The 14,805-nt window shown below is 45.8% G+C and overlaps 1 protein-coding gene across 1 annotated transcript in view; it reads left to right on the top strand.

Moving 5' to 3' along the window:
- The window catches only part of reck (reversion-inducing-cysteine-rich protein with kazal motifs), a 91,603-nt gene that overhangs the window by 48,124 nt on the left and 28,674 nt on the right, over positions 1-14,805 (top strand). The window contains exons 11-16 of the mRNA XM_085286135.1: positions 55-267; positions 1,211-1,347; positions 2,441-2,584; positions 2,664-2,852; positions 9,824-9,946; positions 14,083-14,254. Coding sequence (XP_085142261.1) covers positions 55-267; positions 1,211-1,347; positions 2,441-2,584; positions 2,664-2,852; positions 9,824-9,946; positions 14,083-14,254 — 978 coding nt within the window. The remainder of the gene's footprint in view (positions 1-54; positions 268-1,210; positions 1,348-2,440; positions 2,585-2,663; positions 2,853-9,823; positions 9,947-14,082; positions 14,255-14,805) is intronic.

Here is a 14,805-nt window from a genome sequence, read left to right as displayed (position 1 = left end):
TGCACCGCTGAACAGCTCATTGACTTCCTGTTGTGTTTCTGTGTCTGTCCACAGGCCGACGGAGCTGTTTCGCAGCTGTAACATCCAGTCAGACCAGGGTGCCATGAATGACATCAAGCTGTGGTCTAATGGTACAATTAAGATGCCCTTCATGAACATCCCTGTGCTGGACATTAGGAAGTGTCAGCCCCACATGTGGAAGGCTGTGGCCTGCGCCCTGCAGATCAAACCCTGCCACAGCAGGTCCAGAGGGAGCGTTATATGCAAGTAGGTCTCCTCTCACCTTCACATGACTGTTGTTGTACTTCTCTCTGTTATATCTATAATGAATGTAAAGCTCTGTCATAATACAACCAATAAGAAACGAATGTGAGTCCTCAATGACTTAACCCCTTATCGCACCTGTGTTGAATAAAGATGGCGGCTGTGTGTGTGGCGTGCCGTCAGCTGTTACCTGCTTTGTAAATTGATTAACACTCTGCATCACAGCAGACGTGACACTAGTTCGTCTGTCCTTCTCCCACTCCCCTCTGCCCCTGAGATACTTTTATTATCCTCTCCTTGGGGCAGCAACTCATCCCGACCCCAGAGTGGGAACGACTCCCCCTTCTGGCCAAAAAAACCATGGCTTCAGTATTAAAGGCACTAAATGTGATATCTGCCACTTCAGCTTGGCTGTGAACCACCTCAGTGCAAGCTGGAGGCCATCAGCTGATGTGACAAGAAAAAAATGTTACACAGCATTGTTACTTTGTATTTTGTTTAAACTTGTACCCACTTTATTTTATTTAGAATTCGGGTTCAGTGTTACCTTGGGATATTCCTCTTGTCATCCATCCATTCTCTTCCACTTATCCTTATCAGGGTCGCGGGGGGCTGTAGCCTACCCCAGCTACCATAGGGCAAGAGGCGGGGACAGGTAGCCTAATGAAGGGCGAACACAGAGAGAAATAAAACCATTCACACTCACTCAGATTCAGTTTAGATTGACCTAACCCCACTAACTGAATGTGTTTGGATTGTGGGAGGAAGCCAGAGGGAACCCAGGCAAGCACGGGAAGAACATGCAAACTTCACACATATTTTAGTTTATTTAGAATGTTTTTACTGACTTTAACTAAATCATTTTAAAATCTCGAACAAATAAAGTATTGTTGTCTTTTCTTGTCTTGTACGTACCAGCTGTTCTATTTGTTTTATCTGTCTTCAGATCAGATTGTGTGGATATCCTGACCCAGTGTGGAGATACAAAACGTTTTCACGAAGGACAAACACCAGAGAGGATCTGTGAGCTCCTGTCGCCTATTGATGACCCTGAACACTGCATCCCTCTCTACAGATACCTTAGTGAGTCAGGTTACTCCAGCGTTTGTTTGCATTATACAGAAACAGAAGGGATCAGCTGTAAATGAAACAGATGCAGTCTTGTAATTCAATAACAAAAGAAAAACTTTTGAGAAATCAATTGAGTTTGCCACTAGAGGGCAGCAGAGCACAGATGCTCAGAAGCTGGTGGATACAGTACATCCTACAATGTTGTTTTAAATAACATTTTAGCAAACACGTTGCTGCTTGTAACACAGCAGACTTAAAGAAATATTATCATCCCGATCCAATGCTCAGTGGTTTCAAAATGGGCCTTTCAGTGATTACAGTCACTAGTGTTTGACATTTTCTGTGTCGCTGTTTCCTGTTGCCAAGGTAATGCACTGAAAACAAGAAACTGAAAGAGTTATTATCATTATTATTATTATTTTAATTATTGTTATTGTTTGTCTGCACACTGGGAACATTAGCCAAGCTAATGGTGTAGTTCAGTTATTCTTAACAGAAATGATGCCTAAAACACAAGCGTCTGTGCCCCTGACGTTACCAGTAGCCAAGATGACTGAGTTGCTTTTTTTTTCTTTAATTACCTTCAGCTTAAGGCTAGTTTTGATGATATGGTACAAATGTAAATAGATTCACGCGTTGCTTTATACAATAAAAAAGCATACATTATACACATGCACAGTAGAATGTGCAGCAATTTTCTGTAGTTGTTTTGTCAGTCTTTGGCTCCTAGTCCCAAATCATGGATGTTAGAGCATCCAGTTCATGCCAAAAATGGTCTCTAATAGTTTCAGCTTTTAATTTGAAGTTCATGTACAACAACAGTTGTCCCAACACTTATTATATTTGAAGTTACTGAATGATCTGATCAATAAGCACATGTGTCCTATTTAATGGAAAGACAGAGTCAGGCTCAGCTGGAACTGTCTTTCCATTACATAGGACTAAGGGCTGGACATCGAGCCTCTATATGCTACGTATTAGAATTCATAGTAGATTTGCATTAGGTCTCTTTTCTCCTGATGAGACTTTTCTTTTGAAAACACATATTCACATTCTTAAAAACAGAAAGCATTAATGGTACTTTCCTTTTCCACACACCATTAAGCACCCAGCTCCCTAGGCAGCAACACTGTTAAGGAGGTTATCCATCCATGCAATCCTAACCCCTGTCCAAGCAACCACATATGCCAGGTGAACAGGAAGGGCTGCCTCGATGAGCTAAACTGTCAGCCATACCTCTGTGTGCCAGGTAAGACAAACTACAGTCCGTTTCTGCAGCTTCACATTATTCACATTCAAGAGGCTGAAGTCTGTTTTTATGTTTTCAGGCTGCAAAATGGGTGAAGCCTCTGAGTTCTTGGTGCAACAGGATGCTCGTATCCAAGTGCCTACGCGCACTGATCCTACGGTTTGCTTCGAGGTGTGCAGCTGTGGTCCCAGTGGGCGACTGGAGAACTGTGTGGAGATGCCCTGCATGGACACCAGCAAGCCCTGCATAGTAGGAGGACAGAGGAAGAGTAGGACTCTTAAAGACATACAATTCTTATAGTATACAGTTAGTTTTTAAGCATTTGGACAATGAAGCAATTCTTTTAGTAATTTTGCCTCTGCATACGAGGAAAGAAGATTTTAAATCAAACAATCCAGATGTTTTTGAAGTGCAGGCTTTCACCTTTCATTCATGGGATTTAACAGAAGTACTGCATTAACTGCCATTTCTATTACATATCTCCCAATTTTAAGAAGCTCAACAATAATTATCTTGATGCATTGCTAATTCTCATTCCTGCCTCCTCATACTTGGCTGCAAACTCTTTCAAGGTGAGCTGGAGGCCTGATGAAGGGATCTGAAGACTGCACCGTAGGTGGCTGACAGTTGGTGTCATTACCCACCCTTCTGTTCAGTGACTGTCGTTCAACAGAGGAGGTGGCTTACAACAACATAGATGGCCTCTCTCTCCTCTGGTCCAAAATGTGAACATTAGCATCCTCGCCTGTATCTTTTAAGTGCAGATGTACAGCTGACTCTTGTCCTGTCAGAGGTGGCTCTTCTATGTTCTGCCATACGTTTATGGAGCAGCTGTTTGGTTTCTCCATTGTAGAGGTCTGAGCATTCTGTGCTGCACTGCATGGTGTGAACGATTCAGACCCGGCATGGCGTTAATTGGCTGTTTTCATTTAATTCAGACACACACACTCTTGCACAAAATGGTTCGACCAAATATCTCTGGCATGGTCAGCTTTTCAGCTGACCCCACACTTCTTTCTTGTCTCCAATCTCTGGCGACACTAAAAAGGGAAGAGAGTTCATCAGTCTGACTGCCTCCACCTGGACCTCAGCCTCCCTCCCCCACCCCTCCTACACTGCAGCAGAGCCAAAGGCCACACCCCTGCCACACCGACCCACTGCCCGACTGAGGCTTGGGCCGCATCTGGCCAGAGCCCTCTGTTTGAGGCATCTGTCTGCAGGATGAAAGTGAGGCAAAAGTTAAGTGTGTTGAGCAGCAGCTCCCCACAGAGAGCCTTTTTCAACGGCACAAACGCACCGCTGAGCCAGATCTTGGACACAAACACGGACACGAACCGGCGATAGTACCCAGCCAGCCCCAGGAACCACCTCACCTACTTTTTGGTCTTGGGGCACAGGCAGGATCCAATGGTGGCTGTCTTCTCCGCCTGTGGATGCGCCTGCCTGCCTCCCAAGTGGTACCCCAGATACTGTACCTCCCTCAGTCCAACTGCGCACTTCTTTGGGTTGGCCGTGAGCCCTGCCTGCCTCAGGGAATGCAGGACCGTGCCCACCCTCTGCACATGCTCTGCCCAGGTGTTCCTGTGGATGATCACATCAGCCCGGTAGGCAGCAGAATATGCAGCAGGTGTGACCAGGTGCAGGCGGCGCCAGCACCTGGTCCGTGAGGCACTGGACAGTGGCAGGGGCTCTGAACAAGCCAAATGGAAGAGAGACAAATTGGTACAAACCGTGCAGAGTGGAGAATGATTTTCCTTGGACTCTGCAGACAAGGGAATCTGCCAATAGCCCTTGGTTAAATCCAGTGTCGTAAAAAATTGAGTGGTGCCTAACCAGTCCAGGAGTTCATCAAGCCGGGGCATGGGGTAGGCATCAAACCGTGACACCTTGTCCACCTTGTAGGTAGACGACACAGAACCATATAGACCCACCTTTCTTCATGACCAGAACTATGGGGCTACACCAAGCTCTGTGTGACTCTTCTATTACTCCCATTTTCAGCATCTCTGCCAATTCCTTCTGAACAATTTGCTGTTTATGTTCAGCTCAATTCATCTCTGTCCTTCACCAGGCTCATTGGAGAAGTGATTTCAGCCTCTCGCCATCCTCTAAGGAGGTTGAGGTGATATACCTGTGTGGCTCTTCCCCTGCCGATGTTGACTTCATAGTCATTATTGCCAACCCATGGTGTGACCAAGAATGGATGTGTATGTGTGTTGCAGTGCTGGTGGCCGGCGGGCTGCTACTCCATGCTCCCTCTGCCCCCATGGCCAGGTGCTCCTCTGCTAGCGTGACTGCAGTCTCCACTCTCATCGTGGCATATCCCCTGGCAGCCCCTCCACAGTCCTCCCCATCATCTGACTGGCCCAGAACTGCAGTTAATGATACTTCGAGGAGAGGCCCAAACGATCCAGCACAGCGCTGTGAATTTCCCTAAAGCTACCTCGGTACGTTGGTGGTAGGCTCAGAGACGCCGTGGGAGACCCTCCAGACAGCAGTGGAAGCAGCCACCGCGCCTACTCAGTGGCAAGCCACTGACATGCCTCTGCTGTGGCCTGGAAGGTCTCCAAAAAGACCTGCAGGTTGTTGCCCTCCGCCATCCGGTGCATCGGGGTGGCTCCATCCACCCTCTCCAACACCTGCGTCTGCCGCTAAGCTTGCTCACGGTGCATCAGCATTTGAGCCAGCAGCTGAAGCAGCTGCGTGGACTAAGGGCTGGACATCGAGCCTGGATTTGGGCACCACTGTGAATGGTTCAATCCCGACACGGCATTAATTGGCTGTTTTGCCACTTTTATTTAGGCGCACACACACAGAATGGTTCAGCACCAAACATCTCTGGCATGGTCAGCTTTTCAGCTGAACCCACAATTCTCTCTTGTCTCTGTCCCCGGTGACACTAAAAAGGGAAGAGAGATTATCAGCCTGACTACCTCCACCTGGCCCTCAGCCTCCATGGCACTGCCCTTTGAACCCACTGCACCACCGTCCCACTGCAGCAGAGCTAAAGACCACACCCCTGCCACACACAGATTACAGTTTGCTGCTTAGCTTGTGTGGGAGTTTGAGAAAAACCAGTTTTTAACTGGGAGTGAGTCTGAAGTGCAATGGGATGTGCTGAGGAAAAACTTTGAGTTTCTTTGTGTTTATCCAAGTTAATATAACCACATGTTTTAAGAGCATGTTCCTTTTCTTTCCCTTCTGCCTTAGAGGGAATGTTTTCTTCCTGCAGTTGCAGGGTCCTGATCCTGGTGGTAGTCAAACAGTAGACACTTGTCTTTGTGTGTAGGTTTCCAGTAAACGTCAGTGTTGAGGCTTCCAACCTCTGCAGTGCACAGAGCACGTTCTAAAACAAAAGTCTTTGTATCTACTCCGATGAACTTTGTGTTTCTATCCACTGAGATGATGTGAACAGTGAAGGCTTCTCCTTCTTGAGTTTTGATTGTGACTTAGGAGTAATCCTTATATCTGTACCAGTGGGTAGCTGCTATCCCTTTGATAGAGCCAAGATCTTTACTTTCCACTGCCTCCATGGCTACAGTGGATCTAAAAGAAAGGGTGCAAATCTGATCAGGGTCAAAGCTGGTTCTGTTGTGTAAGGAGCTGTCTCACTACGGCTGGTCTCTGGCAGCTCCACTGCCTCCACAGGCCCAGTAACATTACTTACTAACAGTTGGGAAAGGTATGGATATTCTGTATTTAAGTAGAAGTATAGATACTAGTGTTAAAAATTACTCCTGTAAAAGTTGAAGTACTCATTCAACTTCTTTACTCAAGTAAAAGTAAAAAAGTACAGACTCTGAAATATGCTCAGTGTAAGAAAGCAAAAGATAAGCTTTGGAGGACATTTGAAGCTAACTGAGCCTCACAGTGTTATCGTAATGATTCAGCTTAAATCAGAAGAAAGAGAAGGAAAATTAAATTCACCAGGTGGGGAACCCTAAAATCAGTTGTTGTGGCTCAGTGTGGGGAAAGAATCATAACTCACAATTATTTTTATTAAGAGCTCCAGTAGATTTTCTTCTTCACTGCTCTCTGTGGATGTACACACCTGAATTCAACAAGGTGGAAGCAGATGGTTCACGAGTTCATCCTCTACATCAGTGTTTTCCAACCTTTTGGAGCCACGGTAGATATTTCACATTACAAAAATCCCACGGCACACCACCAAACAAAAATATCACAAAAAGGACATTGATAAGATTTCCCTGCATAACAGTCAGAGCAGAATTGGCTCAGTTTGTCCCCAGTGTACCTTTTGTGCTTTCTCCTGACCACTGCTCATGCTAGGGCCTTCATCTAGCTCGGAGTTTTCTCCAGGACCAAGGTCAGACTGACTACTTTTTCACATATTTATCTATTGCTATGTACTGTCCTCCCGTGACTCATGCCAGTCGCTTACTAATCTAATCAGGTGGACCCAGATAGTCTTCCATGGCACACCTGGTCACAGTACACTCACAGTACACTGTTGTTTATCCTGTCTTTTTTCTAGTTCATATAAAGTTGGTATGAAGGTGGAATTCAGTGAATGAATATCAGCATCATCAGCTAAAATGTATATGAATCTCTGCTGCACATGATGTACGCTAACTGTGACCATGAACCCACTGCCACTGTTCTTTAATTTGAACCCATCACAGTGCAGTGAACTAACCTGTTTATCTGACACTAACCTGCAGAGGATTTTCATGCAGCCTTTAAATAACACAGTTAGTCTGCCTCAGTTTGAGTTTTTTCATATTGTGAAACAAAACAAATCAGTGTCACATGTACAGACCCATTTAAAAACAAGGGCTTACATGCAGTCTTTGCATTTATAGTTTATTAAATACCACTGAGCAGCCCTTTAAAGCTAACCCTATTTTTCTTCATCTCTGAGTAAAGTTAGCCCTCATTCTTCTCTCTCCTTGTGAAGACAACACAAACAGTTTGTGAGTTTGCTGATAGAAAAGCTGCATTTGAAATGACCTGCTACTTAAAAAGCATCAGTCACTTTATGCTTGCCTTCTGTAGGGCTAGCTACACTGCCACTTTAACCCCTGGCTTTGGCACATGTCATCTGTTTTCATGCAACATCCCCTGGTGTTTAGGCTCAAATCGGTTCGATGTATGAAGGCCCACAGCAACGAAATAATAACTTAGAATTCATTAAGCCTAAGGTAACCAGCCTGTTTTGAAAATGTAATCAGAATCAGAATCAGAATACTTTATTGATCCCTGGGGGAAATTATTTTTTGTTACAGTGCTCCATTATAAACCAACATTAAGACAAGACAGACAATACACTAACTAAGAATAGTACAATATATACATATATATACATACATACATACATAAGTCACTCATAAATAAATAGCATGTGTAGTTGTAGCAGCAAACAGTGTGTTAAGTGGATGCGTTGTACAGGGAGATGGCCACAGGCAGGAATGATTTCCTGTGTCGTTCAGTGGTGCTTTTCGGTAATCTCAGTCTCTCACTGAACGAGCTCCTGTGACTGACCAGCATGTCATGGAGTGGGTGGGAGGTGTTATCCAACATTGTCTTTATCTTGGACAGCATCCGCCTCTCCGACACCACCTTGAGGGAGTCCAGCTCCATCCCCACAACATTGCTGGCCTTACGGATCAGTTTATTAAGTCTGTTGGCATCTGCGACCCTCAGCCTGCTCCCCCAGCATGCAACAGCATAGAGGATCGCACTGGCCACAACAGACTCATAGAAAATCCTCAGCATTTTCTGGCAGATGTTGAAGGACCTCAGTCGCCTCAAAAAATAGAGACGACTCTGGCCCTTCCTGTAAAGTGCTGTGGTGTTTTTAGCCCAGTCCAGTTTATTGTCAATGTGTACTCCAAGGACTACAAAGTACAGATATTTGTTTGAAAATGTAGGAAGTAAAAGTACAAAGTTATCAGAACTACTGAAGTAAAGTACACATACCTGAAAATTCTGCTAAAGTACAGTAATGAAATATTTTTACTTAGTTACTTTCCACGTCTGCTTACTACTAATTAGCAGTGTTAATTGTCATTCATGTTAATGTTACTAACCTATACAAAGTTCAGTGTTGAACGCGTTAGAATGCAAACATAAGGTTACAATAATGTAGAGCTGGGCGATAGAACGATAACGATATGTATTGCGAAATAACTTTTTCTCGATAGAAAAATTAGACTATTGCGATAGACCTCGCCGCTCTTGTCCTCTTAAAAAAAAAAAAAAGAACAGCCAATCCAAATTAAGTAGCGCAGAGCCGAGCCAATCACAGCCACAGCGTCACGTCACGTGACTTGTTACGTACAGCACAAGTGCCAAGCCGCACATGTGTATTTGTTTGGGAAGCAGCCAGCCACCGTACCGCCCGGGTAATGGAGGAAATGAGTGCGCCGACTAGAGAAACATCAACCGAGAGCGTGACCGAAGGTTACCGAAGAGAAAACAGATGATGGTTCCAACGTCAGAGAGATTGTCGAATGGAAGAGCCATAGAAGTTCCGTAGTGTAAAAGTATTTCGGCTATTTCAAGTCTGACAAAAAACAGAGCACTGTAAATTGTGCCGAAAGCAAGTCTGGAAATATAATAAACTGCTGCATGCTCAATCTCTTTGATATTGACAAAAGTTAGTCAGTTTCGTCTGTTCTTCTGTAAAACAAACTAAGATTTATTTTTAGAATTAATATTTTGTTTCTAAGTGGAATTGACAGTTTAGTCTGTTTCATTTGTTCTATTTTGAAACTTAAACGCTTTAGCGGCTGCCTTTTGTGTAGTTTGCAATATTTGCCTTTATTTATCTGAAAAAGTCTCATGTTCCTTAAGTACATCTACCCTGTTGAACTTATTATGGGAAATAAATATTTTAATAAAAACAAGCTGCTGATTATTTCACATTTTACTTGTGAGCAACGGCACATTTAAATCTTACAAATATAGTTATTTGGCTTATATCGTGATAGATATCGTTATCACCTGAAATGAAAAAAACATATCGTGATATGAAAAAATCTTATATCGCCCAGCTCTACAATAATGCACTTCAGTCTACGGTCTGAGCACAGTGATGAGTTGGTGAGTGCTGTTGACTTATTCCAAGTGTCACTGGTAGCAATGGGTACTACAGATACACTATTAATGTAACTGAACTCCTGGTTGTGGTTACACTGTGAAATCTGAGCGATGAATCTTGCACATTCAGTTCAGCAACTTTCTAACATGTTTTTGGTCGATATGTGTTACCGACAGGCCATGGGACGTCTTTCAAGACCGACTGCCACAACTGTTACTGCTTTGCTGGTGAGACCGTCTGCTCCACTAAAGAGTGTCTCAGCTCTGGATACACAGATGACAGTCATCGACACTTTACTGGTTAGTGTTTCAATAGAGTTTGGACATTTCTGATAATGAACTACAGGTTAATCCATCCATCCATCCATACTCATCCGCTTTATCCGGGGCCGGGTCGGGGGGGCAGCAGCCTAAGCAGAGAAGCCCAGACCTCCCTCTCCCCAGCCACCTCCTCCAGCTTATCCGGGGGAACACCAAGGCGTTCCCAGGCCAGCCGAGAGATATAATCTCTCCAGCGTGTCCTGGGTTTGCCCCGGGGCCTCCTCCCGGTGGGACATGCCTGGAACACCTCACCCAGGAGGCGCCCAGGAGGCATCCTTGTCAGATGCCCGAACCACCTCAGCTGGCTCCTTTCGATGTGGAGGAGCAGCAGCTCTACTCTGAGCCACTCCCGGATGGCTGCACAGGTGGTGATCAGTTGACAGCTCAGCCCCTCTCTTTACCCGAGTGTCCAGAACATATGGTCGCAGGTCTGGTGATACAATTACAAAATCGATCATCGACCTGCGGCCTAGAGCGTCCTGCTGCCACGTCCACTTATGGACACTCTTATGTTTGAACATGGTGTTCGTTATGGCCAAACTGTGATTTGCACAGAAGTCCAATAACAAAGAACTGCTTGGGTTCATGTCAGGGAGGCCATTCCTCCCAATCACACCCCTCCAGGTCTCTCTGTCGTTACCCACGTGAGCATTGAAGTCTCCCAGAAAGACAACAGAGTTTCCAGGTGGAGCACCTTCCAGCACCCCACCCAGAGACTCTAAGTAGGCTGGGTACTCTGAACTGCCACTCGGCGCATAAGCGCAGATGACAGTCAGGACCCGTTCCCCGACCCTAAGGCACAGGGAACAAACCCTCTCATCCACCGGGAAGAACCCTAATATACCGGCAAAAAGCCGAGGGGATATTAGAATACCACCCCAGCCCGCTGCCTCTCACCAGGAGCAACTCCAGACTGAGACAGAGTCCAGCCCCTCTCCAGGAGACTGGTTCCAGAGCCCAAGCCATGCGTAGGGGTGAGCCCGACTATATCTAGCCGGTACCTCTCAACCTCACGCACTAACTCAGGCTCCTTCCCCACCAGAGAGGTGACATTCCATGTCCCTATTGCCAGTCTTGGCAGCCGGGGATCAGTCCGCCAGGGCCTCCAATGCACCCGACCCCTATGGCGCCTCCTGTGGGTGGTGGGCCTGCGGGAGGATGGGCCCATGTCCCCTTTTCGGGTTGTGCCCGGCCGGGCCCCATGGACTAAGGCCCGGCCACCAGACACTCGCCCTCGGGCACCCTCCCCAGGCCTGGCTCCAGGGCGGGGCCCCGGTAACCCTATCCAGGGCAGGGTAAACTGTTCCCTCGATGTTTTTCTCATAAGGGTCTTCTGAATCGCTCTTTGTCTGGTCCCTCACCCAGGACCAATTTGCCAGCCCCCAGACAACATAGCCCCTGGGATCCGTGGGACAGACAAACCCCTCCACCATGGTATGGTAGCGATTCACAGAGAGGCAGGTTAATGCAATATTATTTTATTAAATATAAGAGATAAAAGTGGCTTTTGTTGGTTATTAAAACATGTTAGACATGTACGATGGATTATCCCCAAATTCAGTGTTGAAGAAAAGAAAAATCACACTTGTCCAAGAATATTCCACGCAGTAACATCCAGAGCCCAACAGGAAGCCGATGTCAAAGCACAAAACTAAACAAAGGTTTAAAATACCACTTTTTTAGCCTTGAAAAGTTTGCAATTTACAGCCTTATAAAAGCCTCTTCATAACTGTTGTGGCTTCTGACTATTTTTCACCACAAAAATTCTGCACACCTGAATGGGCATCATGTGGCTTGAAGGAAAAAAAGACAATAAAAATAATTAAATACAATTCCTACGAACTGCCTCACTTACTGCTTGTACATTTATAAAATTATAACATTTATTTCCATCTGAACTTCATCAGGTATACCTGGACTATATATTCCCAATAAATGTGTGATACAGTGCTTCTGGAAAGTATTGTAATGTTGTAGCCTTATTTCAACATGAATTAAATTCACTTTTCACCATAATAATTAAAGAGATAAGGGTTGTTTTTAGAGGTGTTTAACATTTAAGAACATTACTAATTATTTGCAAGAGCCAAACTGAGTGACATTCACTTTTGACATGCACCTCAGGTGCATCGGCCCAACCAGGGGGCTCTCTAACTGGTGGGGAGGTTGTCATATCTTTGCAGGTGGTCTCCTCACTACAGGAGCTCACTCTGCAGGTGGGGGAGAGATATAGGAGAGGTGGAGAATGAACTCAACCTGGGTGTCTATTGTCTTGTGTAATTTGGGAGATGATTGGATGATGGGGTGGGTGCAGTTTTCTCTGGGGTGGAGTCGGGTGGGCTGCCCCGGACTCTGTGGGGCTGGGCGGTGCTGCTGCTGCGGGCCCCGGTCTGGATGGGGCTGGGCCCCCTTGCCCTGGTGGGTTCCAGAGTGTGAGGGTGCCTACTGGGGTCAGCGGGGGAGCTGGCCCCAGGGAGGGGCCGCTTGCCCCTCCCTTTCTTCCCTCCCCATCCTCAGCTGCCTCCCTATTCCCGCTCTACCACACCCACCCACACACGCAGGGCTTGGGGTGCAGGTATGTCACCAAGGTGCAGGGGGGGCACTCCCCCTCTGTCCCCTTCTGGCTGCCTGTGCCTCAATTTTATTCTGCAGCCTAGACATCTACATTACTCACACTCTCACATAACACATACATATAGGGCCTTGGGGGTGGGCACATTTTACAGCATCCAGAGGATGGTCGGTGTACTCCAACCCACCTCTGGCGCTGGTGCCCTACCCTCAATTTTAAATGCATTTAGACACTGAGGGTTTTCGGGAGGAGCTGTGCTGCTCTCTGAGAGGAAGCTAGTACCATGCTCTCCTGAGTTTTAAATGCACTTTAGAACAGCACACAGCAACATTACATATGAGCGGGCGTAGGGAGGTTTGAGGTCTTCACTCACCCCGGTTCTGTTAGCCGTCAGGGCTGGGGGGCTGGGAGGAGGTGCTGGCCGTCAGACTGGGGTCTGGGATGCGGGGCCTCCCTGCTACTGCAGATAAGGAGGTGGTCCGCTTGCCTCCACCCCAGAGAGAAGGGTTACATCTCCTGGGTTTAGGTGCGGCTTGCCCCTCTGAGGGCGGGGGTACCTGGACCTGGGATATAGAGTATGTTTGGGGAGTGCGACTGTCTGTGCAGTGTCTATTTGTGTCTGTCTACACGTTGGGTGAGTGCCGAGTATTTGGTTGTGTATATGGGGTGGGAATGCACGTCTGTGTCCGCGTGTGCCTGTTCACAAACCTTTGGAACACAAGCATGCTGATCCACACAGGTGTGCACACAGGTGTACACACGGGTGTTCACAGACGCGGACTACACCTTTCTTGGCTGCTGTCTCAAAGCACATTGTGCGCTGTCTATCTTGCGTGCTGCACAATATCGTTTAATATTTAGTATCTACTGTTATCTACTGCTAGCTAGTTTATTGTGATGGTGCTGTTTTTATTATGTTGCTCTTTTTGTTTGCTTTCTCTTCTGTTTTTTATTTTTCTCCATACAGGTGATCCAGGTGTTTTGTTTGTTTTTTTCTTTCTTCCCCCCCTTCTCACCGTCTCTTCTCCCCTCTGGTTTTCTTTCTCTCCCTCTCTTTCTTTCATTCTTTCCCCCTGTCCTATCCCCCAGTCATGTCTGTCCCGTTTGTAGGAACTGAAAATAAAATAAATACATAATTATAATAAAGGTCAATCAAATGGACCAATATGGCAAGGCCATGATGATCCACTTGGTAAAATAAATCCGCTTGGCATCTTTCTTGGCCTTAAGACAACAATTCTGATGGCTAAAGATCCAAACGGGACACAAAAAAAGGAAAGAAAAAAAAAGAGATATGGGTTTATGATTAGATTGCTAAAATTGCATCCGGTGGGTTAAAAAGCAAGGCATGGACAGAACTAAACCCCAGTATTCTGAGATGTTTGCCTCTACTTTGGAGAGTATGATGGATTAGAATACAACCCTAACAGGTTATTTTCCTTAAAGCAAATTGTTTCTTTTAGCTTTCTGTTAACTCTTGGTTGTATATAAGTCACGCTTCTCAGTGAAATAGTGGTTTCTGTCTCCCTCTGCCCTCCCCTAGGTCTTCCCTGTAGCTGCCAGGACCGCTTTGTTCCAGTGTGTGCCTCTAATGGGCGGACATATCCCAGTGCCTGCGTTGCTCGATGTATGGGATTCAAGGACAGTCAGTTTGTCTTTGGCCCGTGCCACCTCAGTAAACCATGTGCCAGCAAACCCTGCCAGAGAAACCAGAGGTGGGTTCAGTACATTTTACTTGCTCTCTGTCCTTGTCCCAACTAGGGATGGGAATTGATACGAATTTTGGAATTCTGATTCCATTATCAACATCACTTATCAATTCAATTCCTTATCGATTCTCTTGTCGGTTCTATCAAGGTCAAGGTAGCTTTATTTATACCCAAAGACAAGGTAAATTTGCTTTACAGAAAAATGACAGCATTTGGCATCCCTTTAAAAAAACACACATACCTAGTAAATATATAAAGCTCACTGTGGCACATATATAGTAATTTTAATATTTCGAATCAAAAACAGTTCCTATTTAATTCAGTGACAGCAACGGGGACAAAGCTATTTTTATAACGCTTTGTCCTGCATCTCGGAAATAGAAACCTCCGTCCTGAGGAAAGAAGCTGAAATTCACCCCTTAGAGGATGGGAACCATTTTTAAGGATTGATAAAGCCATCCTCTGTACCTGCTTAGAATACAGGGAGGCTAAACAAGACTGTGGCTCACCTATCAGACGACTATTTGGGTGGTCTTTAGGTTGGCTTCACCACTAGA

Source organism: Mchenga conophoros, linkage group LG9, assembly GCF_057382185.1.
Source record: "Mchenga conophoros isolate Kocher_MC1m ecotype Shallow Benthic linkage group LG9, M_conophoros_male_GT1.1, whole genome shotgun sequence".
NCBI lineage: Eukaryota > Metazoa > Chordata > Actinopteri > Cichliformes > Cichlidae > Mchenga > Mchenga conophoros.
The sequence above is the reverse complement of the archived record's forward strand: the minus strand, read 5'-3'. Positions and strand labels throughout refer to the sequence as shown.